The sequence below is a fragment of the Lissotriton helveticus genome, chromosome 1_1 (assembly GCF_964261635.1).
Source record: "Lissotriton helveticus chromosome 1_1, aLisHel1.1, whole genome shotgun sequence".
NCBI classification, from domain to species: domain Eukaryota; kingdom Metazoa; phylum Chordata; class Amphibia; order Caudata; family Salamandridae; genus Lissotriton; species Lissotriton helveticus.
Genome location: NC_136057.1, coordinates 72773601 through 72799762, shown reverse-complemented (window position 1 = coordinate 72799762; position 26162 = coordinate 72773601). Strand labels below are relative to the sequence as shown.

Below are 26162 nucleotides of genomic sequence, written 5' to 3'. Positions count from 1 at the left end.
GTCAGGCAGAAGCAAGAGGTGTCAGGCAGAAGCAAGAGATGTCAGGCAGAGGCAAGAGGTGTCAGGCAGAGGCAAGAGGTGTCAGGCAGAGGCAAGAGGTGTCAGGCACAGGCAAGAGGTGTCAGGCACAGGCAAGAGGTGCCAGGCACAGGCAAGAGGTGCCAAGCACAGGCAAGAGGTGCCAGGCACAGGCAAGAGATGTCAGGCAGAGGCAAGAGGTGTCAGGCACAGGCAAGCGGTGTCAGGCAGAGGTAAGAGGTGTCAGGAAGAGAACCAAGAGGTGTCAGGCACAGGCAAGAGGTGTCAGGCAGAGGCAAGGGGTGCCAGGTAGAGGCAAGCGGGGTCAGGCACAGGCAAGAGATGTCAGGCACATGCAAGAGATGTCAGGCACAGGCAAGCGGGGTCAGGCACAGGCAAGCGGGGTCAGGCACAGGCAAGCGGGGTCAGGCACAGGCAAGAGGTGTCAGGCACAGGCAAGAGGTGTCAGGCAGAGGCAAGAGGTGCCAGGTAGAGGCAAGCGGGGTCAGGCAGAGGCAAGAGGGGTCAGGCAGAGGCAAGAGGTGTCAGGCAGAGGCAAGAGGTGTCAGGCAGAGGCAAGAGGTGTCAGGCAGAGGCAAGAGGTGTCAGGCAGAGGCAAGAGGTGTCAGGCAGAGGCAAAGGGTGTCAGGCAGAGTTAAGAGGTGTCAGGCAGAGTTAAGAAGTGTCAGGCAGAGTTAAGAGGTGTCAGGCAGAGGCAAGAGGTGCCAGGCAGAGGCAAGCGGGGTCAGGCAGAAGCAAGAGGTGTCAGGCAGAGGCAAGAGGTGTCAGGCAGAGGCAAGAGGTGTCAGGCAGAGGCAAGAGGTGTCAGGCAGAGGCAAGAGGTGTCAGGCAGAAGCAAGAGGTGTCAGGCAGAGGCAAGAGGTGTCAGGCAGAGGCAAGAGGTGTCAGGCAGAGGCAAGAGGTGTCAGGCAGAGGCAAGAGGTGTCAGGCAGAGGCAAGAGGTGTCAGGCAGAGGCAAGAGGTGTCAGGCAGAGGCAAGAGGTGTCAGGCAGAGGCAAAAGACGTCAGGCAGAGGCAAGAGGTGTCAGGCAGAGGCAAGAGACGTCAGGCAGAGGCAAGAGACGTCAGGCAGAGGCAAGAGACGTCAGGCAGAGGCAAGAGGTGTCAGGCAGAGGCAAGAGGTGTCAGGCAGAGGCAAGAGGTGTCAGGCACAGGAAAGAGGTGTCAGGCACATGCAAGAGGTGTCAGGCAGAGGCAAGAGGTGTCAGGCAGAGGCAAGAGGTGTCAGGCAGAGGCAAGAGGTGTCAGGCAGAGGCAAGAGGTGTCAGGCAGAGGCAAGAGGTCTCAGGCACATGCAAGAGGTCTTAGGCACATGCAAGAGGTGTCAGGCAGAGGCAAGAGGTGTCAGGCAGAGGCAAGAGGTATCAGGCACAGGCACGAGGTGTCAGGCACAGGCACGAGGTGTCAGGCACAGGCAAGAGGTGTCAGGCACAGGCAAGAGGTGTCAGGCAGAGGCAAGAGGTGTCAGGCAGAGGCAAGAGGTGTCAGGCAGAGGCAAGAGGTGTCAGGCACAGGCAAGAGGTGTCAGGCACAGGCAAGAGGTGTCAGGCACAGGCAAGAGGTGTCAGGCACAGGCAAGAGGTGTCAGGCACAGGCAAGAGGTGTCAGGCAGAGGCAAGAGGTGTCAGGCACAGGCAGGTGTCAGGCACAGGCAAGAGGTGTCAGGCACAGACAAGAGGTGTCAGGCACAGGCAAGAGGTGTCAGGCAGAGGCAAGAGGTGTCAGGCAGAGGCAAGAGGTGTCAGGCAGAGGCAAGAGGTGTCAGGCAGAGGCAAGAGGTGTCAGGCAGAGGCAAGAGGTGTCAGGCAGAAGCAAGAGATGTCAGGCAGAGGCAAGAGGTGTCAGGCAGAGGCAAGAGGTGTCAGGCACAGGCAAGAGGTGTCAGGCACAGGCAAGAGGTGTCAGGCACAGGCAAGAGGTGCCAGGCACAGGCAAGAGGTGCCAGGCACAGGCAAGAGGTGCCAGGCAGAGGCAAGAGATGTCAGGCAGAGGCAAGAGGTGTCAGGCACAGGCAAGAGGTGTCAGGCAGAGGTAAGAGGTGTCAGGAAGAGAAACAAGAGGTGTCAGGCACAGGCTAGAGGTGTCAGGCAGAGGCAAGAGGTGCCAGGTAGAGGCAAGCGGGGTCAGGCACAGGCAAGAGGTGTCAGGCACAGGCAAGAGATGTCAGGCAGAGGCAAGCGGGGTCAGGCAGAGGCAAGAGGTGTCAGGCAGAGGCAAGAGGTGTCAGGCAGAGGCAAGAGGTGCCAGGTAGAGGCAAGAGGTGCCAGGTAGAGGCAAGAGGTGCCAGGTAGAGGCAAGAGGTGCCAGGTAGAGGCAAGAGGGGTCAGGCAGAGGCAAGAGGTGTCAGGCAGAGGCAAGAGGTGTCAGGCAGAGGCAAGAGGTGTCAGGCAGAGGCAAGAGGTGTCAGGCAGAGGCAAGAGGTGTCAGGCAGAGGCAAGAGGTGTCAGGCAGAGGCAAGAGGTGTCAGGCAGAGGCAAGAGGTGTCAGGCAGAGTTAAGAGGTGTCAGGCAGAGTTAAGAGGTGTCAGGCAGAGGCAAGAGGTGCCAGGTAGAGGCAAGCGGGGTCAGGCAGAAGCAAGAGGTGTCAGGCAGAGGCAAGAGGTGTCAGGCAGAGGCAAGAGGTGTCAGGCAGAGGCAAGAGGTGTCAGGCAGAGGCAAGCGGGGTCAGGCAGAAGCAAGAGGTGTCAGGCAGAGGCAAGCGGGGTCAGGCACAGGCAAGAGGTGTCAGGCACAGGCAAGAGGTGTCAGGCAGAGGCAAGAGGTGCCAGGTAGAGGCAAGAGGGGTCACGCAGAGGCAAGAGGTGTCAGGCAGAGGCAAGAGGTGTCAGGCAGAGGCAAGAGGTGTCAGGCAGAGGCAAGAGGTGTCAGGCAGAGGCAAGAGGTGTCAGGCAGAGGCAAGAGGTGTCAGGCAGAGTTAAGAGGTGTCAGGCAGAGGCAAGAGGTGCCAGGTAGAGGCAAGAGGTGTCAGGCAGAAGCAAGAGATGTCAGGCACAGGCAAGAGGTGTCAGGCAGAGGCAAGAGGTGTCAGGCAGAGGCAAGAGGTGTCAGGCAGAGGCAAGAGGTGTCAGGCAGAGGCAAGAGGTGTCAGGCAGAGGCAAGAGGTGTCAGGCAGAGGCAAGAGGTGTCAGGCAGAGGCAAGAGGTGTCAGGCAGAGGCAAGAGACGTCAGGCAGAGGCAAGAGGTGTCAGGCAGAGGCAAGAGGTGTCAGGCAGAGGCAAGAGGTGTCAGGCAGAGGCAAGAGGTGTCAGGCACAGGAAAGAGGTGTCAGGCAGAGGCAAGAGGTGTCAGGCAGAGGCAAGAGGTGTCAGGCAGAGGCAAGAGGTGTCAGGCAGAGGCAACAGGTGTCAGGCATGAGGTCTCAGGCACATGCAAGAGGTGTCAGGCAGAGGCAAGAGGTGTCAGGCAGAGGCAAGAGGTATCAGGCACAGGCACGAGGTGTCAGGCACAGGCACGAGGTGTCAGGCACGGGCAAGAGGTGTCAGGCACAGGCAAGAGGTGTCAGGCAGAGGCAAGAGGTGTCAGGCAGAGGCAAGAGGTGTCAGGCAGAGGCAAGAGGTGTCAGGCACAGGCAAGAGGTGTCAGGCACAGGCAAGAGGTGTCAGGCAGAGGCAAGAGGTGTCAGGCAGAGGCAAGAGGTATCAGGCACAGGCAGGTGTCAGGCACAGGCAAGAGGTGTCAGGCACAGACAAGAGGTGTCAGGCACAGGCAAGAGGTGTCAGGCAGAGGCAAGAGGTGTCAGGCAGAGGCAAGAGGTGTCAGGCAGAGGCAAGAGGTGTCAGGCACAGGCAAGAGGTATCAAGCAAGAGGTGTCAGGCAGAGGCAAGAGGTGTCAGGCAGAGGCAAGAGGTGTCAGGCAGAGTTAAGAGGTGTCGGGCAGAGTTAAGAGGTGTCGGGCAGAGTTAAGAGGTGCCAGGTAGAGGCAAGCGGGGTCAGGCAGAGGCAAGAGGGGTCAGGCAGAGGCAAGAGGGGTCAGGCAGAGGCAAGAGGGGTCAGGCAGAGGCAAGAGGGGTCAGGCAGAGGCAAGAGGGGTCAGGCAGAGGCAAGAGGTGTCAGGCAGAGGCAAGAGGTGTCAGGCAGAGGCAAGAGGTGTCAGGCAGAGGCAAGAGGTGTCAGGCACAGGCAAGAGGTATCAAGCAAGAGGTGTCAGGCAGAGGCAAGAGGTGTCAGGCAGAGGCAAGAGGTGTCAGGCAGAGGCAAGTGGTGTCAGGCAGAGGCAAGAGTTGTCAGGTAGAGGCAAGAGGTGTCAGGCAGAGGCAAGAGGTGTCAGGCAGAGGCATGAGGTGTCAAGCAAGAGACGTCAGGCAGAGGCAAGAGGCATCAGGCAGAGGCAAGAGGCGTCAGGCACAGGCAAGAGGTGTCAGGCACAGGCAAGAGGTGTCAGGCATAGGCAAGAGGTGTCAGGCATAGGCAAGAGGTGTCAGGCACATGCAAGAGGTGTCAGGCAGAGGCAAGAGGTGTCAGGCAGAGGAAAGAGGTGTCAGGCAGAGGCAAGAGGTGTCAGGCAGAGGCAAGAGGTGTCAGGCAGAGGCAAGAGGTGTCAGGCAGAGGCAAGAGGTGTCAGGCAGTAGCAAGAGGTGTCAGGCAGAGGCAAGAGGTGTCAGGCACAGGATGAGATTATTCCTAGCGCAGCTTTGAAAGGAAGAAGAGACGGTAATAGTTTGACGCCAAACTGTACTTTATGCCCTCCAATAGCCTCATCCAGTGCTGCATACGAGACATCTCGCAGTGGCTTAGAGCTAATTTCCTCAGGTTTAACAGGGATAAGACTGAGGTAGCTGCTTCTCGGGGTCTCCTCCATGCCTTCTTGTAGTGGCTTTTTGGCCGTTGGACCATAACTTACAATTAATTAATTGCGTTGATTGTTTGGAACTGGAAGTTTATATGGACAATCATCTATCCCTCTATACTCATGTTCATGAAACTTTCTTCCACTTGTTTGGACTGATGAGGCTCTACGTAAAAGAGTGTCACTGTTGTCCACACACTCTCTCTCTTGTGGTGCAGAGCATTATTTTGAGTAGGTGCGACTATGGTCCACCTTGTTTTTAGGCGCTTCAAGCTATCTTGTTCACCGCCTGCATTGTAGACACACTGGTGGCCGCATCAAACCTTGCACTCGCTCTGCCGCGTTATCCTTCTACCTCTGAGGCCATGGACTCTCTCCATTGGCTCCCAGTGACCAAGCAAATTCAGTTTGAATCACTGTCTATAGTACATAGGAACTTCCACCATATTGGACCGTACCCTCTTCAACACAAATTACAACCTTACATTCCACCTATACAGTTGCATTCACCTAATGCTAAATTGTTGAAGGTTCCCAAATTTAGGAAAGCCTGTACTGGAGGTAGAGCATCCTACAGGCAGACTTCCTTTAACTACCCAAGGAACCTTCACGCTTTAGAAAGCTTTCAAGGCCTGCCTGTATGAGCAGTTACATTTACTACTTTGTTGCAGAAATATTTTACCTGAGAGCAAGAACATACCTGGCGATGGAGTTCTGTGCAACCTAGAGAGAGAAAGAACAAGAGAAAGTCAATATGAATACCCCTGGCATCATTGTGTTAGTTGGTTTAGATGTTGAGGAGACACAGACTTGTCCTTTTAGGAGATGCTCTGTGCTATGCCTGCTCTCCCAGAGTCATCTGACTCTGCCTGCCTGGATGATGTCAGGTTACTGAGAAGGTGTCATCAAAAGGCAGCGGAATGTTAGTCTGGAGTGCTCCAACGCTGCCTGCTGGTGGGGGGGGAGATGTCTCTCCGGAATGGTCTGATATACTTTCTTAATGCTCCCGGTGAGCTATAGATTGGAGCTAGGACAGGCTGAAAATGTGTGGTGTTACTTGGTACTTGGAAAATACTTATGTTACCTACACCTGGTATAGGATCATTTGGGATAATTCCAATATTCTGCATTAAAATCTAATCGAAGACTTGTCCAGTCAGTTACTGACCCACTCAGAGCTGTAGTGAGTTATTCTGAGTTTGATACAGTGGGAGCCTCTCCATACAATGCTGACACTCACACGTCACCAGCCTGCTGGTTGCTCCACTCAGTTTAGAGTGGGGAGAAACAAGTGGGGCAGATTTATCATTTTTGGATGTAACACAGCACCGCAAGACAGCTCGCTGCGCTGCGTGGAATGGACAGGGCAGGCAACACAGAGAAACTGCCCTGATTCTGTAGAGGGGTTAAGGGGGAGGGGTGTTACAAGAAATGAAAGTGTCAGAATGCCTCCACTTTTAGATTTTAAGATCATGGTGGCCATAACAGGAAGCTGGCCTTGTGGTGGAAGGACCCACACCTGTCTATCAAAGAATTGACCGTGTGGTGCAATAAAGAGGTGAGAATTGAGTGCAGTGGAAGCATATGAGGTTATGATCTTCAACTAGAGGCCAGCGTGAGAGCCCCAAGTAACTTTATAAACAAACAGAATGTGTGCTGCTCTCAAAAGGTATGATGTTGTAGGTAATAGTTTTTAGTGTTTTTTTTTAAATCAGCAGAAAAATAAATGTAGAAATATTGGAAGCTGAGACAAAGACAAATAATACACGAGTCCTAGAAGTAAGCAGACACTAAAGAGCCCTAAAAATGAGGCACATGCCAATCCGACCAAAATAACCAGCGTTTTATACTCAGTATCCCATCAAAACAAACTACACTCTCCACTCATCATCACTCCTTTCAAACCAGACAAGCACAAGAAAAATGAAAAATCAACATCAAACAGCAACCCCAGTCAACCCCACAATGATCCACACTAAAGTGTAGCACCTGCTGCATTGACCCTTCCATCTAAACTGGAACTTTGCAGGTCTCCACCCTAAGATACACCTCCCGGAGCTGCAGCTTTTCATGGGGAGCTATGGAATTCTGATGCCGCAGGAAACCTGGCATCTCCAGCCTCTTGTGTAAACCTGGTGTCTCCACCCTCTTGTGTAAACCTGGCATCTCATGCCTCTTGTGTAAACGTGTCATCGCCAGCATCTTGTGTGAACCAGGAGTCTCCAGCCTCTTGTGTAAACTTGGCATCTCCAGCCTCTTGAGTGAACTTGGCATCTCCAGCCTCTTGTGTAAACCTGGCGTCTCAAGCCTCTTGTGTAAACCTGGCATCTCCAGCCTCTTGTGTAAACCTGGCATCTCCAGCCTCTTGTGTAAACCTGGCATCTCCAGCCTCTTGTGTACACCTAGCGGTACAAAAGGGGGTGGTGATGGACGGAGCATATGAATCAATCAAACACTCACACCCAGTCAACAGATCTGGGTTTAATACATCACCGTTCTTTAGCCCACTCTGCCACCCCAGTTCAGACATGGCCATATGCAAATCAGTCGGACCCTGTGCCTCATGGGAATAGTCCAGCCCGAACTGCCAAGCCATTCCTTCCCTGGACCGGAAACAAGCTTACTAGTACCGGTTTCTGGCATTTCAGTCGTCTTCAGCCCGGCTTGCTTGAATCCAGTAGCAAAGTGAGCAAGGGACTCATGTCTGAGCATACCCTGCCAACTTATGGCAAACAAAGCGGTACAAAAAGGGGGTGGGGGTGGTGATGGACGGAGCATCTGAACCAATCAAACACTCAAGCAAACAGGTCTGGGTTTAATCCTTCACTGTTCATTATCCCACTCTGCCACCCCAGTTCAGACATGGCCATATGCAAATCAGTCTGACCCTGTGCCTCATGGGAACAGTCCAGCCCGAACTGCCAAGCCATGCCTTCCCTGGACCGGAAATAAGCCTAGGACCGGTTTCTGGCATTACAGCCCTCTTCAGCCAGGCTTGCTTGAATCCAGTGGCAAAGTGAGCAAGGGACTCACGTCTGAGCATACCCTGCCAACTTATGGCGAACCTGGCATCTCCAGCCTCTTGTGTAAACCTGCCATCTCCAGCCTCTTGGTTAAACCTGGCATCTCCAGCCTCTTGTGTAAACCTGGCATCTCCAGCCTCTTGTGTAAACCTGCCATCTCCAGCCTCTTGGTTAAACCTGGCATCTCCAGCCTCTTGTGTAAACCTGCCATCTCCATCCTCTTGGTTAAACCTGGCATCTCCAGCCTCTTGTGTAAACCTGGCATCTCCAGACTCTTGTGTAAACCAGGGATCTACAGCCTCTAGTGTAAACCAGGGATCTACAGCCTCTAGTGTAAACCAGGTGTTTACAGCCTCTTGTGCAAACCAGGCATCTACAGCCTCTTGTGTAAACCAGGCGTCTACAGCCTCTAATGCAAAACAGGCGTCTACAGCCTCTTGTGTAAATCAGGTGTCTACAGCCTCTTGTGTAAACCAGGCGTCTATTTATTTATTTATTTTTTGGATTTGTAAAGCGCGTAGCTGCCTCAGCAACGAGGTGTCCCAGCGCTATCAGAAACCCCCAAAAATCCGGGCCGATCAGTAAACGACAACAGATTAGACTACTTACAAGGGAAGAGCCAGGTCTTTAAGGCTCTATGAAATGCCAGATGATTCGGCATTACTCTCAAAGTGAGAGGGAGTGTATTACAAAGTTTCGCGGCCAAATAACCGAAGGAGCGACCACCGGCCCTCGCTCTCCAGGCGCGTGGGACACGGACCAATGCAAGGTCAGCGATCGAAGCAGGCGACCCGGCTCATAGTACTCCAGCAAGTGGAATAGCCCTGGAGGGGCCTGTCATGACAAAATCTTGTGAGAGTAACAAAGTGCCTTAAACTCAATACGACGATCAACTGGCAGCCAATGGGGCCTAGGAAGCACATGGGCAACTGAGTGAGATCTAGGCAGAGCAACCAAAAGCCGAGCCGCGCATTCTGACCCCTCTGAAGGCGTTTAATGCTCGCTTTGTTGACGCCCAGGTAAAGACAGTTGGCGTAGTCCAATCTGGACACGATAGATGCCTGGATGATAGTCTGTTGCACCTTAGAGGGAAAGAAACCAAGCAGTGGCCTGAGACCGCGCAATAGTCCAAAGCAAGTCCCCGCAACGGACTTCAACTGTTTATCAAAGGTCAGGTTGCTGTCGAACCACACGCCCAGGTTTTTCACCGCCTCTTTGGGGCGGGGGGCGGGTTTAAGGCGATCCGGCCAGCACTGGTCAGACCACAGCTCACGATCCCTGCCAAAGAGGAGAATCTCCGACTTGCTGGCGTTCAACTGTAAGCAGTTAGCCACCATCCAGTCCGAGATAGCCAAGAGGTCGTCCTGAAACTTACCCAAATTGGTGTCGCACTTCTTCAAGAAAGCAAACACCAATTGGGTTTTGTCGGCGTAAGACACCAGGGACAGCCCCCTGCTCTTAGCCACCTCTGCCAAGGGTCTGACATACAGATTGAACAAAAGAGGACTCAGAACGGAGCCCTGAGGGACTCCCCGATGTAGAACAGCCTCCCGAGAGTGGTATGGAGGAACAAGGACCTGAAAGGACCTGTCTTCAAGAAAGGACTGAAACCAGGTCAATGTCACGTCTCTCAGTCCCACTTCCTTGAGGCGTTTCAGAAGGATATCATGGGAAACCGTATCGAAGGCGGCACTTAGGTCCAGAAGGACCCCACATCCAGACTGCCTCGGATGTTCTCTAACACAGTGAGTAGAGCAGACTCGGTACTGTGCCGTGGCCGAAAACCATGCTTAGTTGTATCAAGAATAGCATTCTGCTCAAGGAACTTGGCCAGGATAGAGTTCACATGAGATTCCACCAACTTGGCCAGAAATGGGAGCTGGGAAATCGGTCGATAATTCCCAGGGTCACTAGGGTCCAGTGAAGACTTTTGGAGTAATGGAACTACTTTAGCATGCTTCCATGCCCAAGGAACGGAAGCTGAGCACAAGGACAGATAGGCCAGATCGAGACATAGCGGGGAAATTGAGGAGTGTAGCTGGCGGAGGAGGGCAGGTGGCAAAGGGTCCACCGGGGAGCCAGATCCGATTTTAGAACACAAAGCCTCGTATCCTGACAGGGTCAGAGGAGGGAAAGAGGACAGGCTGACTACCCCTGGGTTGCCAGATGTGTCTAACACCCCTCCTTCCAAAGGGGAGGATGTCGTTGGTAGACCCCTGTAGATCTGCTCAACTTTATTGGATGGATGGATGGATGGATGGGTTTTTATATAGCGCAATATCCCCGCCAGGTCTCAAAGCGCTTTGCATTGGGAACCCGTCCTGGTTTTTCCCTGTGAGATAGCCCCTTACTGGGTATCCCCAAGGTGAAAGCCAGGCATCCCGCCGCGGGGGGGCCGTAGTGGAGATTAAGCAAGCTATTGCCCAGAGTTGCAGAGTGTGAACCTGTGATTCAAGTAGGCACCGAAGTGAGAATTACCGAGTCCGTGGACATTTTGGGCTCAAGACCCTGCCGCGTAAGGGAATTGAACCCTGGTCCCGGGTCTGATCTCAGCGTCCGGGTCTGCCTCCTCTAACCAGTGAGCCACACTTCTCCACTCTATTCAAACAGTACTGTGCAAGCTCATCGCAATGTTGGTTAGAGCTGATAGAAGAAGCCCTCTTGAGGCCCGCACTCTTCATACCATTAAGCAGAGAAAAAATAGTCTTGGCAGGGTTTGAACTGGTTAAGATTTTATTGGCCTCATAATCAGCACGGGCTCTGCGGATGCCTTTGTGGCACTGTTTGATAGCTGCCCGATACTGCCTCTTGTGTAAACCTGGAGTCTCCAGCCTCTTGTGTAATCCTGAGGGTTCCGGTCTTTTGAGTGTCTGTTTTGATCACCACGGGGGATAGGTCCAAATTGGGCCGGGTTCAGGTAGGGCCATTTTTAAAGTACAAACACGAAAAATCAACTGGCCCCGTTCTGCTTTGTGCTCTTTAATTTTACAAGCTACAACCAGACAACCACTATATCTGTTTGAATGGACTGTTTATTTATCCACTTCTGTTTAAATTGTTTTCTTGGAAAAGATTTTTTTTCAAAAGATTCAATGTACAGAAAAGAAAATGCCTCAAATTCAAATACCTTTTCTCATCAACCATCAAATGGATTATTATCAACACAAATTACATTAATACAGATGATAATTCACAACCAACACTCACTCATTTCACACATGAACATCATCCACCCTACAACTAAGGCTAATCTATCAAACGTCATCCACTCACTCTATCACACACGGGGAAATATTCTTCAATGCAACTGAGAGATACACCTCATCACCATCCCTCTCAGAATGCACAAATGAATTCGTTAAAAAAAAAAAACTCCTCAGTGGAAAGTTTGCCAACGCGTTTCGAGATCCGGGCAACAGCAGCCGGGACTCTCCCCTGGGCTGCATCTAAGTGGAAGTCAACGCTTTCTGGAAACAGGCCTTGGGGTCCGAATCCAAAATTCTTTACAAAGATCAAGACTTTTTAGAAGCTATTCGTCAAGCTGCATTTTGAACCTGGCATCTCCAGCTTCTTGTGTAAACCTGGCATCTCCAGCCTCTTGTGTAAACGTGGGATCTCCAGCCTCTTGTGTAAACGTGGGATCTCCAGCCTCTTGTGTAAACCTGGGATCTCCAGCCTCTTGTGTAAACCTGGGATCTCCAGCCTCTTGTGTAAACCTGGGATCCGGTAGTTCGGGAGAGTAGAGCAGAGACACGCCTGCTTGCTAGCAACTCTCCAGACCAAGGTCCTGGTGCACCCAACTGGACCTCTTGTGTAATCCTGGGATCTCCCGTCTCTTGTGTAAACCTGGGATCTCCAGCCTCTTGTGTAAACCTGGCATCTCCAGCCTCTTGTGTAAACCTGGGATCTCCAGCCTCTTGTGTAAACCTGACATCTCCGGCCTCTTGTGTAAACCTGGCATCCAGCCTCTTGTGTAAACCTGGGATCTCCAGCCTCTTGTGTAAACCTGGCATCCAGCCTCTTGTGTAAAGATAGCATTTTCAACCTCTTGTGTAAACCTGGCATCTCCAGCCTCTTGTGTAAACCTGGCATCTCCAGCCTCTTGTGTAAACCTGGCATCTCCAGCCTCTTGTGTAAACCTGGAATGGAGCCTCTTGTGTAAACCTGGCATCCAGCCTCGTGTAAACCTGGCATCTCCAGCCTCTTGTGTAAACCAGGCGTCTACAGCCTCTTGTGTAAACCTGGGATCTCCAGCCTCTTGTGTAAACCTTTCATCTCCAGTCTCTTGTGTAAAGCTTGCGTCTCCAGCCTCTTGTGTAAACCTTTCATCTCCACCCTCTTGTGTAAACCTGGCATCCAGCCTCTTGTGTAAACTTGGCATCCAGCCTCGTGTAAACCTGACATCCAGCCTCGTGTAAACCTGACATCTCCAGCCTCTTGTGTAAACCTGACATCTTCAGCCTCTTGTGTAAACCTTTCATCTCCAGTCTCTTGTGTAAAGCTTGCGTCTCCATGCTCTTGTGTAAACCTGGCATCTCCAGCCTCTTGTGTAAACCTGGGGTCTCCAGCCTCTTGTGTAAACCTGGCGTCTCCAGCCTCTTGTGTAAACCTGGCGTCTCCAGCCTCTCTTGTGTAAACCAGGGGTCTCCAGCCTCTTGCGTAAACCTGGCGTCTCCAGCCTCTTGCGTAAACCTGGCGTCTCCAGCCTCTTGCGTAAACCTGGCGTCTCCAGCCTCTTGCGTAAACCTGGCATCTCCAGCCTCTTGCGTAAACCTGGCATCTCCAGTCTCTTATGTAAACCAGGCATCTCCAGCCTCTTGTGTACACCAGGCATCTCCAGCCTCTTGTGTAAAGCTTGCGTCTCCAGCCTCTTGTGTAAACCTGGCGTCTCCATCCTCTTGTGTAAACCAGGGGTCTCCAGGCTCTTGTGTAAACCTGGTGTCTCCAGCCTCTTGTGTAAACCTGGGGTCTCCAGCCTCTTGTGTAAACCTTGCGTCTCCAGCCTCTTGTGTAAATCTGGCGTCTCCAGCCTCTTGTGTAAACCTGGCATCTCCTGCCTCTTGTGTAAACCTGGGATCCGGTAGTTTGGGAGAGTAGAGCAGAGTCACGCCTGCTTGCTAGCAACTCTCCAGACCAAGGTCCTAGTGCACCCAAGTGGTGCCTGTGGTCGGGCTCGGAGGAGACATTAAATTGTTTCTTCGGTTGGCTCAACTGTAGGCACCCAGACATCAAATTCAGTTGTACAAAAAGCAAAACTAGACTGACCTTCCTGGATGTGGAGGTGGTCCTTAAAGATAAAGCCCTCACAGTAGTCTTACATAGGAAAGAGACTGACAAAAACTCCATACTTCATTATCGAAGTGCTCATCCTAAGAGCTTAAAAGACAATTTGCCCTACGGACAGCTATTACGTATCCATAGCAATTGTACAGATAAGGCAGATTTCGAGAGTCATGCTACGAATTTTTGTGAACAGATGGCCGAAAGAGGCTATGCTAGGAAAATGCTAAAGCACGCTAAAAAGCGTGCTTGGTTTACTCCTCGAGAAATTCTACTTGCTAAAAGGAATAAACCACCTCTAGAGAGACTTGTATGTGTCTCCACCTTTGGACCCGACAGCAACAAATTCAAGCAGCTAGTGTTGAAAAATTGGAGCTTCTTGAGAATCTGGAGGGCGGGTTTGCTAAACCATTATTTGCCATGAGAAAGAACAGGAGCATTGGCCAAGAAATTATCAGGTCTGATATATTTCCGAAGGGAGCTAAGAAGGACCTTCGAAGCCAGCTTGGGCTCAAACCAATTGAAGGGCACCACAGATGCGGAAACTGTATTGTATGTGACTATACGATGGAGGGAACAGAATTCCAGCATAATGGTGTAAAATGGAAACATAAAAACTTCAGTAACTGCAAGACCAAAAACGTGATCTATGCAGTAATCTGCCCCTGTGCTAAACTGTATATAGGCAAAACTTAGAAAAGAGCAGCGCTGGGTGTACCGTCTTGGCACGAACTTGACAGGCCTGAACGATGACATCCCATGGAATACTGTCCTGGGATAATATGACCGTCTCATACAATTATACAATTAATCAATTTAATTAACTTTGTGTCACTGCCCATTACCTTACTGTTTTATGGTATTTTAAACAATATGAGCACGTGTGAACAATATTAATGACCCACATTGATTTGCTTCACCTCTGAGGTTTCCTCCCGTGGTAAGCGCTTGTTGTATTAACCATCTAAATCCTAACCACTCAGGTTCTCAGATTGCCTGATAACCACAATGACTGGTGCTCACACCATTAATTTTCATGCGTGCTAAATCACATAAGAGCATTAACGTGGGTGGTATGACTCCCCTTATGCCCACGCTCTGTGTATATTAGTGACGCTTTATTCAGCGGTGGTCATGAACCAACGAAGGTAGCGTGATTAACTTTCGAAACCAAGCCTCTCCTTGGGGCTCGTCTGGCCCTGTCTCTAGGGACTGACACGCTCCCTTAGTTACGGAAAGCTTCTCTGGAGGCGCGTCATGCTCAGTCTCCAGGGCCCTACGCGCTTCCTTAGTAACAGCTATCTTACAACAACCAAGCCTCTTCTTGAGTCCCGCCACGCCCAGTCTCCAAGGGCCGACGCGTACCAAGCCTCTATCTGAAACCGGACACGCCCATCCAGGAAGAGCGTCGCCCGGTGAAAACATTTATCTCAGTTACCGGCCCCGCTCCCCATCGTCGGGGTCCGGTTCTGAGGATATGCTAGGTGGCAGACGTGGGCTGAGAGCGTTGAGGGCGATGTGCCAGGTACGCTCCAACCCCCCTCCCGAGACCCATGGTGCAAAAAGCACCATCGTATAAAGTGAGATATTCATCATACCCTCAAGGATAACGGTTGGGTCACAGACCTTTGGTCCATTGATCCCTCCCTTTGGAGTGTTTTAATATGTTTTTAACCCCTTCTAGTCCCACCATTTGCTATAGGCACAAGATTCTCCACTTCACCTACCCAGAGCTAGTAGTAATATCCCAGCTGGTTTATATGGATGGTGTTAATTTTAGTGTCTAAATTTTCAACACTATCTATGCCACTACTATGGAGCACTTTGGATAAATGCTATGACATATACATTCAAATAATTAAATGTGTGTATGTCTTTGTGTTTGTCTGTATCGTTTCATTTACAGGTGCAGATACTCTCCTGACTTTGGAGAATTTTTGGAATGAGCTAATCGCTCTTCCACATTTTTTATGCACTTTATCACACCCTTTTTTTTTATTTTTCACTTTCACGTCCCCAGGTTAGGGTGGACGATTAGAGAGTCCATACCGCCGGGGTTTATCTAGTCCTGACGAATGCCTAGGTAAATTTAAACCACTGTAAAGGCAGAAACATGTTGACTGACTAATTTAAAGAACTCTGAATTAACCAAACCATTACCTTGGCAAAACCATTCAGACACATAGTTCTTTTTTCACCTTTGGTCGTGTCTTAGGGATCACACATTAAAATAATTTTTTAGATACCCTTTTGGCACTTTTAATATATACCTCACTGCACGCCCTTCACACACAACCAGCTCTGCAGTCTCCTGGCGTCGTAGCACACCGAAGAGGCACTCGGCCTCTTTGGTGGGGCCCGATGATGAAGCATGACACCAACCAGGTCGGTGTGTTGAGGGCCTTCTTAACTACCCATAGCGGGCTTTGCTCCTTCTCTGTGGCTTATGAAGCTCACATAACCTCTCTTCTTTTGTTGATTTATAGGCAAAACCTGCCAGCAAATCAACCAAAGAATTACCGAACATAAATCCAGACTTAAGAAAAAGATCTTGACTGCACCTATGGTGGAACACTATGTTGATGCTGGACACACAGAGAGGGACCTAAGGTGGACTGTTCTATGGTCAATGAACACGGCAAGTAAGATTGCTGATGTAGAGACTTTTTTGCTCAAAAAAGAAGCATACTTGATCATGAAATATGACACTGTGTTGACCGGGCTAAATGAAATGTCCGAAATATCGCGGATCTGAGAGGAGAAATGCCCAGAGATGCCCAGAGCTTATCTTGTTTTTATCTTGGTAAAATGAAAAAATCGCTGCGTTTAGTAATGGGTGTGAGGAATAGCCCGGTCAATGACAAATCTATAAAAAGGTTCAAAAGAAAAAAACAATTCCACTTCGGATTAGAGGCGGCTCAACACGCAGCGTCGCCACAATATGCTGCGTGTTTCATTTTATTTTCCTTAGTTTCCGCATAAAAACTACAATCCCCAAAATGAGGCGAGGGAGAACTACATTTCCCAGATGCACAGGCGTCCACACGAATACAGCGCCCTGACCGCGACGTGACGCTGATCCACGTTACGTGGCTGAGAATGAAAGAAGAATTGTTGGACCCGTCGACCGGTGAGTCGTAGAGACGCGGGCTAAACTGAAATTAACATTCATATTTAGCTTGGAAGACATGATTTAGAATATTCGTCATGTTTGTGTTGTAGGAACCGAACAAAACAAAGAAAAAAAGCAGTTAGAAAAACCGATTCCCACCGCAACAGGCAGGAGAGTAAACAGACGCCTGAAGGTAGGATGGGGCTAACACATAGCGCTAGTGTAATTCAAGCGTAACAAATGAATTTCAAACACAGCAATCTGGTATACATCCTCTATCTCCCTCTTTGCCCACTGGTAGGAATCAAAGAAGATGAAGATTAAAAGTACCCTACCCAGATTTACAACATAGTGAAAACACAGGTATGTTGTAAGAAATGAGTAGCGGGTCTTTTTGTTTAGAAAACAAGGAAATAGAACATAACAGTAAATCGACCTCCCCATTCTTCACAGATTATTTCCTTTTAAAATCCGGAGACAGCGCTCCAGAAAATCCAAGCTAAATAACGCCTTACCACATAGGCAGGTAGGCATTTTCACAGAGCATGTGATACAAGCTGTGTAAATTATGTATATATTCAAGACGAGTGACAGGTGTTTTTATTGTTTTGTATTTCTTAGATACATCGAAATGTGGATAAATAAGATGCCCTGATGAGAGCACACTAAAGTATAAGTGTGTCTCGAAACGCGTCGGCACAGCGAGAATACCGCTGAGTTGTACTAGTGTACTGAGTTGTACTAGAAACACTTAAATTTGGTGTAAAATTGTGTAGATTTGCAGTCCAATTGTTTTAGCCTGACATATATACCTGCAGTACAATTAATTTTCGTTTGCGGAGTTTAAAGTTGTGTAGACCTGCAGTTCAATTGGTTTTGTCTGCTGAAAATAATTCTTTATTCCACATTGCATTTTTCGTAATCGTGAAAGTTATGTTGTGATTTGTAGCATTGAATTTTGCTAATTGTATGATCAAAGTGTTAATTGTATGTGAAAGGTATATGTATTTGTAAATGTCTGTTGACAAATTCTATGTGCGTATCTGTGGAGAACAGTTGCCCCTTACATGTTAAATGAATGAATTTATATTTTGGGCAAAATAAATAACCCAGCCACCAACAGAAAATAGTGTGGTTTTTCTCCTTGAAAATAAATAGGAGGTTAAATTGATACAGGAACCTAGGTTTTTTTGTGGTGTAAAGTCTTGTGTAAACCTGGCGTCTCCAGCCTCTTGTGTAAACCTGGCGTCTCCAGCCTCTTGTGTAAACCAGGGGTCTCCAGCCTCTTGTGTAAACCAGGGGTCTCTAGCCTCTTGTGTAAACCTGACATCTCCAGCCTCTTGTGTAAACCTGGTGTCTCCAGCGTCTTGTGTAAACCTGGCGTCTCCAGCCTCTTGTGTAAACCTGGCCTCTCCTGCCTCTTGTGTAAACCAGGTGTCTCCAGCCTCTTGTGTAAACCTGGCATCTCCTGCCTCTTGTGTAAACCAGGGGTCTCCAGCCTCTTGTGGAAACCTGGCATCTCCAGCCTCTTGTGGAAACCTGGGATCCGGTAGTTTGGGAGAGTAGAGCAGAGTCACGCCTGCTTGCTAGCAACTCTCCAGACCAAGGTCCTAGTGCACCCACTGGATCTATAATATGAGAGCGGCGACGTGGCTCTGTCAACAGAAACTGTGGGAGCAATAAGGGGTGCACTACCTCCCTCCCGATGAACCATTGGGGACTAGCCCGAGGCCCGTGTAACCACTGGCATGCATGCATCTGTTGAGCAGGACAATAGTATATTTCAAAATCTGGTGCGTTAAGTCCGCCTGCAGATTATGGTTTGGATAACACATCCCAATTTGCTCGTGGCGGTTTTCCGGCCCATACCTGCCGGATCAGGAGCGTTCGCAGTGTGCAGAAGAAGGAGTTTGGCAGTAATAATGGGATATTAACAAATAAAACCAGAAACTGAGGTAGTACGATCATTTTCAATAGCGATACTCAACCCACCTTGACCCATTTCTCAATGGATTTGGTGAGTTTCTGTATCGCTCACCCGTAGTTTTCACGGACCACAATGTCCGGGTCATTATGCACCTGCACTCCAAGGTAGCGGGTCGGCTCGGTGGTCCACTCGAGGGGATTACCAATCACCACTGGGTGAGTGGAAGAGGTCAGTGGGAACACAATGGATTTCAGTGGCGGCTGGTGACATTTGAAAGTGGTGCGGCATAAAACAATTGCCGTACAGCACTGTAGCATGCGAGAGTAGCGAGCGAACCTGAACCACCTTGGGGTGGTTCTCCCCCCAAGAAAAGTTTGAAAAAAGAGTGGGCAAATGGTGCATTGTCAAGCACATTTGAGAAAGCAGGAACGTGACTGACGACCACATAACCTAAGTGCACAAATATTCTTTTTAGCGCACTGTGTGAATGACACAGATAAGGATAACTTTTCCAACATCCACAACGAGTCAAATTTAGAAGTACAGAGATTAACGTTACAGAGCTTCCTCAAAATTCCATACAATCAAACCTGCAATCTAAGTATTGTATTGTATTATGGATTTGTGTAGCGCAAAACTGTCACCCTATGGGTATCCTGGCACTGCTACTCGTCAAGTTGTCACCAGGCAGAACAGATATCCTATAGCTGATTTGGAGTAGCCCAACTGTGCTCTGCTGAGATTTTGCAAGGTTATAGGCATCAGTAGTGTGTCAGGCCTGCTTGCTGTGAGCTTCTCTCATTACACACCAGACCCTCTTCCATTATCATTTAAGCTGCTTGCCCCTTAATTTTATATGCTGGGCTCGTTTTATTTTAAAAGTCGACTTTTAAAGAATTCTTTGTTTGAGAAATATGATAAAATATTTTTTCGCAATTCAGTCTGGCAAGCTGAGACTGAATATACTTATGCGAAAAGTTGCACTGCCAAAAACTATTTTATGCAGACGTGTGAAGCCACATTCGAGTTGGTGTAGAGCAAATGGTTGGTTTCCCTACCAGGCTTTGTCATGTTGATTCTCGACTTCCTTGGCGGTCTCACACAGGCCCTGTGAAGCCGAATTGCAACAACTCTACACAGAGTGCCTGTGGGCACAGGCTGCTGCACAACGCATTCAGTTATCTGTCATGTTTGGAAGGTTAAGATATGAATACATTTTTTTTGCATCTGATCCAAGTAAATGAGCCAGCTAGTCCGGAACTGCATTGCTGAATCAGCAAAGAAAGACAGTTGTCAAGGTAACCTGTATGTAATCTAGTTAACTGGCTCCCAAAACACCAATCAAGGTCAGATCTGGCACTCGGGCACCATATGAACACACTCATACCGCATAAAGCTTTGTATCAAGACAGCAGGGAGGAAAAACCTCATTAGGAAGTAGAGAGAGGGAAAAAAACAAATTCAGTTTTGAAAAGTGTTAATTGGGAAGTTACCAGTGTGAGGAAAGTATGCCACCACCCTGAGCGTGTCCTTTCCGGGCAAGAAGTCATTTCAGATGAATCTTGCCTAAAAAATAACATGGCCAACACTATCAAAAGGAAACGTGGACCGCTGTAAATAATAAATTATTAACTCGATGCAAGGGCCATTCGCGGCCGGCATGACGGGCGGGTGGGGGGTAGAAATGGGGGTGTCCTGCAGCAGCTCTCATCGTCATCACAGGAACGGCAGCCTCTCTCCCTCCCCTCCGCCAATCACAACGCTGCTTTGCAGCGTTGTGATTGGTGAGGCACAGCGGAGAGCACCCCAGTCGGGCTATTTTACGCAGCAGCCAACATAGAGAACAAGCAATTTCAATGCAAGAGGTTTCGCATTTACGCGAGTTTGAGCTATTGACATTGCAAATAACAATGCCTTTTATTTTTGTTTTAAAAACATAATAAAAAAGGCATTGTTATTTACAATGCCAATAGCTCAAGCTCGTGTAACTGCAAGACCTATTGCATTGCAAAGGCTTGTTGTATCAGGGTTTGAACCTCTGATCTGGAGGTCTTGATAGCGTTGTGCAGATGGGACATTAACATTAGGGTGACCAACCGTCCGTAAATTTCATGGACAGTCTGTCAATTGGACCTCGCGTCCGTTGTCCGTGAGGATCCTTTTTACGGACTCCTTTTGTCCGTAATTTTAGGCATTGCCGGGAACAGATCTGTTCCCCTGTGACAGGCCTTAGCTCCCTGATGGGGGTGCCTTGCACTCCTCTGAGCGCAAGAGGAGCCCCACCCTGTCCATTGTCACTCTGTGTGGGGCTGATTGCCCCATACAGAATGACAATGGGGCAGTCTGGGCTGGCACAGCATGTGGTGGCCTCATCCAGCCTTGGTCTAGGGCAGGACATTCCGTAACATGGAAGTGAAAGAACGCCCATGCTGCTGCTAGGTGAGAATCCAGTTAATGGAAGGAAGGGGGTGAAGGAAGTTGAAAGGAAAGGATTATAGTTATAGTACAGCACTCATGGTTCCTGCTTTTTTATTTTATTCAACTAGCAACCATTGGCAAAGCCAATAGTTCTGGCTTGTGTCGGTGTAACGTTACTTGTTGTATTATATATCTGGATGCAATGACAGAAGCAACAAAAATACCAGTCGGGCGGCACATTATATTAAGCACAGATTTTTAGCTCATGTGTTTTAAGGCACACATTTTATTACATTAAACACCCTTTTGGAGAGACCCCCCTAGTTTTTACATCCCACTTAAAGCTCTGGAAACAACACCATGTCACAGCCGCCCCATGTCCAGGCACTGTGCATCAAGCATGACGCGTGTCTTCCACTTTTTTAGATTGCCTATGTGCAGCGGGATAGTGAAACCTGCCTCACCCCACCCCTTACTTTAGGAACTACAGCGAGGGTGGGGTCCTTGAGGGATCTCATAATTAATGAGAAAAGATGAGTGAGTAGGTAAGTGAAGGGATGGGTGGATGGATGGCTGGATGGATGAGAGAAATGATGGATTGATTGATGAATTGATAAGTGAAAGGGTGAATGGATGGACAGATGAGTGAAAGGGAAGGTAGAGGGACAAAAGGATGGATAGATGAGTGAAGGAGTGAAAGATGGATGAGAGAAAGATGGATGAGTGATAGGGTCAATGGATGGATTCATGAGTGGATGAGTAGATGGATTGGTGGGTGGATGGAAGGATGGAGGCTAAGTGAAAGGGGAATTGAAAGAGAAAGGGGGATGGGTAAATGGATGACTGAACGGGTAATGGGTGGAAGGATGAGTGACTGGATGGATGCATGAGTAAGTGAAAGGATGGTTGGATAGGTAAATGGCTGGATGGATGTGTGAATGGATGGATGGGTGGAAGAGTGGACGGATGAGTGGACGGATGGATAGGGTGGATGGATGATTGATGAGTAAAAGGGTGGATTGAGGGATGGATGAGTGATATGATGGATGGAAGAATACGTGATGGATAGGTTTGTAAATGGATGAATATGGACATGGATTGGAACACAGATGGAAGGACAGAATGAATCGTGAAAGACTGAATGATGGATGAAAGTATCATTACACCTTGTAAGCCCCATTATCTTAAGTAACATTTCCTATACATTGACTTTCACAATTATATGAGTGATTGTCTCTATATAATATGTGTGTGTTGTAACGCACTCCAACACCCTGCCATACATACTTGGGATGAGTAGCACTATACAAGAAATTAAATACACACGAGAGATGGTCTATGTGAAGATGAGGGACGCCATTGGGGGGGTAGCAAGGCCAGACTGGCCGGGCATCAGGCGTTTCCTCCGGGTGCTGGAGAGGTGGGGGCGGTTTTGTTACCACAAAAACACCTGCACATTTGCTTAACCCCTTGGACGCTCATGACGAGCTGAGCTCGTCATGAGGCACGGTGCTCCGGTGCTCATGACGAGCTCAGCTCGTCATGGCCCGTGGAACGCTCAGGTGCTGGGAGAATTCCCCTGCTGTGCTGAGCGTCTCACGGGAGGCAATACACCTGTGACGAGCTGAGCTCGTCATGAGCACAGGAGCGCCGTAGCTCATGACGAGCTCAGCTCGTCATGAGCATGCGGGTGCTGTGCACGCCCCCCTCCCCCCCAGCACAGCGGGGAATAACCCCCGCAGAGAAGCGGTTAAAGCTGCGCGCACACTGACAAACCATGAGTGCACAATTGTCTCAACCTAATATAAACTTATTTTCACTTGTACTTTAGTAGTTGTCTATTTACTTACTTATATACTATTGTGCAACCTTCTCTGACGTGTCTGTAAAACTTACCTTTTGTCCTGAATTTTGACCCTTTGTCTGGAATGTTTACACTCACTGTCCTGAATTTTCACCCATGCCAGTTGGTCACCCTAATTAACATTGCTTCTAAACTGCACAGGTCTTTTAACAGGTTGCATGTAAAATTACTGAATATAAATGCATGTACATGCACACACACTGAACAGTGGAAATCCCCAAGGTGCGCTTATGGTTACGATTCATTTTCCACTGAAAATGCATGTTTTGACTTACGTATAACATTGGCCCCTTTGGACAGACCTGCAACAAAATTCGCAATTGCTTACCGCAGACAGATAAGGTCTAGCATGTCAATTCCGTGCAGTTTATCGTGCACGTGAAAAAAAGTGAACAAGTGGTGGGGGGGAACAGTGCTTTCTTATTGTAGCTCCCCTAGGACATGTTGCTCGCAAAAAACGTCAAATTTGGCGTGAGAGTTAAACTTTACTCCGAAAGTGTGCTTTCACTGGTTTGAAATCGGTTTAGAAGTTTTGGAGACATAAGCGTTTAAAGAAGTATCCAAACGGACTTTAATAGAAGCTGAACACTTTTGTATATCTCTGCCGCATAAAACTGCAAATCTTGAAAATCGCAAGTCCTGTCGCATTAATTTTTTTTCTTAAATGCGGATAGCTGATAAAAGGGGATTTTTTTCTTCTATTTCATGAAAATGACATTTTTTGTAAAACAAATCCGCACTTTTAACAATAAGGATTTCAAAAATATATATTATTACTAAACACAGCAAACATTTGCAATTGATGGAGTTTTGTTGTGTGTGCTGTTAAACATTACTTATGTCTCCTGACATGCTCAAAAGAATTATTTGCCAATGGCACAGGAGCACAAATGCAGTCTAGCAAGAGGAACCACTGGGGCTGACGAGAGCTATTCACCTTCGTAGTGTGCATCTGAAACCATACTGGTCAATTTCAGCAGTTTAACATAATTGAGCAAAAACAACAACTGTTTCTAAATATGTTTTTTCAATAAATATATTCGAGAAAGAAAGGACTCATTGTGTCCTTTGGGATCTGGACTTTTGCCTTGGCTGGCTGTTATTTTCCTGAAATATATATTTTGAGACCAACCCAGGAGGGCATCCGCGTTCCAGCAGGAGCCTGGGCAGGACTTCTTCAAGCCCATTTTTTGCCCAGGGAGAAATAGAAGTATTCATCTACCGACATTCAGAAAGCAGCATCACTTCCAAGCAAGTCTTGTGGCGGTGGAGCTCTGTGCTTTACAGGATGCACACACTTAGGGCCTCATTTATGAGGCCGTGCGTCACTCTTACGCCGCTGGTGCGTCACTTTTTGTGACGCACCAGTGGCGTAAAAAAAGCGCCTTGTTGCACCATATTTACAAAGTGACGCATCTAGGTAGATGCAACACTTTGTAATCCCTTGCGTCACATTATACCTGCGCCAGGTATAATGTATGCAAGGGGGGCGTTTTGTCGCAAGAAAGGGTCATGGGAGTGACGCAGTGAAATCTATAAGATTTCACTGCACCATTTCTTGGCCGCTAATGCGTAAAAATCTTACGTCTGCTTCATGGCAGGCATAAGACAGACGCAGGCACTAACAACATGGGGCTTGCCCATGTGAAAGTGCACATTGCTGGAGTTGCGTCACTTTTGCGCCTACAGATACGTCCGTATTTCTGACGTATCTGTAACTCCTTGCGACAGGATGTGTCATATTATAAATATGACGCATCAATCATGACGCAAGGAGTGCGCACTGAGAAGTGACGCATCGCTGCTTTACACTTTTTCCAGGCAGCCGCTCGAAGGGGGACAGAGAAGAGAGATAACACTTGAGAGTGCCCAGAGCACAGTCCTGCAGGCAAGGGTACAAACGAAGAGAAGAAGATCAGAAAGAGAAGCAGAAAGAGGGTTGATAGACTTTTTTGGACAAAATGTTATACATTTTGCCAATGGTGGGTGTACACGGTTTTGGTGGAGGCCGCCTGGCCGCAAAGAAAACATTACACACTTTGGGAGGAAGGTCAGAAGCTATCAACTTTCACTGCTCAATCTCCATGCAAGGAGGTGGAGAGTTGACAGGTTCAGGAGGAGGACCGTCCCCTTCTGCTCTGACAGAAAATCCTCCCGAAGGGGCAGTCTGATCGGAGGATTGATGCTAATTTTCGGAAGCATGGGATACCAGACTATCTGTGCCCCATCTGGATGCACAAGAATGACTTTTGCCTGTAATTATTGATCTATTTGAGAACTCTAGGCAGAAGTGGTATGGGAGGAAAGGCGTACAAGAGGTCGGAGCTCCACTTTTGATAAAAATCATGTTCTGAGCAATAGCCGTCTTGGAAACTCCAGTACGCAATACTGCTGCCATTGCACAGTCTCTTCAGAGGCAAACAGATCTAACCAAGGCTCTCCCCAGTGCTGAAATATTCATTGTGCCACCACGGAACGGAGACACCACTCCTGATCCACTAGGCATTAATGGCTGAGTTTGTCTGCCCTGGCATTCAGAGAACCTGCCAGGTGTTGAATCACCAAGGCTATGCCCTGCTGTTTCAGCCATGTCCAGAGGCTCAGGGCCTCGTGACGAAGGATCTATGACCCCATCCCGCCCGGATTGTTGGAGTACCACATGGCAGTGGTTTTGTCTGTAAACATTTGCACTAACTTTATCCTTGACAAAGGGAAGAAATGCTTTCAATGCTAGTCGGATCGCCATGAGCTCCAGCAAGTTGATATGTAGTCTGGATTCTACCGGAGCCCAGAGTTCGTCCCATCCCAGGTGTGACTCATCTGTCACTAACTTCATGTCTGGTTGGTGAAGTGAGAAGATTTTGCCTTTGATCCAATCGTGGTTTATAAGCTACCACTGTAGGTCTTTTGCAGTTTACTCTGAGATCTGGACGATTTCAGAGAGTTCCTTTGATGCTGCACCCTTTGAAACTTCAGGTCCTACTGCAGAGCTCACATATTGTAGGAGAGTAGGGTCTGCTATCCTATGGTCACCCCAAATTTTTGCTTTTTGCTTCACTGGTTTTCGACTACTGAGGCTGTGGGCCTGCTGATCAGACCCCCAGCCTGCTGTTCTCTCACTAAATTACTGACACATGTGCTATAGGCACATACCAATTGGAAATGGACTCCTTGTCAGCCCCTGTATAATGCACTATAGGTGCACAGGGCATAGGGGCCACCAAGGCCTACCAGGGGCTGCAGCATATCTTTTGCCACCCCTGGCTGGTTCTTAAATTGACACAACTGGCTGATCACTCAGCTGGGGTAAGGTGGTGTAAACACCCCTTGCTTAGATATAGTATACCTATATCTAAACCTATATCTGGACACATGTAAACCTGTGAGCCACTCCTATGGAAGGCCTCATCAATCCTGGAGGCAGAGTGCGTGGTTTTATGTGAGATGGAGCTCTAGCATGAGCTGAGCCTGTCTGCAGCTGTCGGGAACCACTCCCTAAGCTGTTTCAGGATAATGCCATACCATATACTCTTAAGTGCCTTATAATCCTCGCGGTTAAATAGCAACTTTGGTTTGGCTTTATCAAAACATGTCGTGTAAGGTGTCATACGATTTGGAATACCATCCCCTCGCCAGTTCTGGCGACGGGGATGGCATTCCACCCCTCTAGAGGGGTAAGACATGTTGCTTTACTGAAACGCGGTTAATTTCTCC

General features: G+C 48.8%; 1 protein-coding gene across 1 annotated transcript in view; it reads right to left on the bottom strand.

The window, feature by feature from the left end:
* The window catches only part of LOC144767623 (E3 ubiquitin-protein ligase TRIM11-like), a 178074-nt gene that overhangs the window by 78847 nt on the left and 73065 nt on the right, over nt 1-26162 (bottom strand). The window contains exon 4 of the mRNA XM_078651028.1: nt 5525-5547. Coding sequence (XP_078507154.1) covers nt 5525-5547 — 23 coding nt within the window. The remainder of the gene's footprint in view (nt 1-5524; nt 5548-26162) is intronic.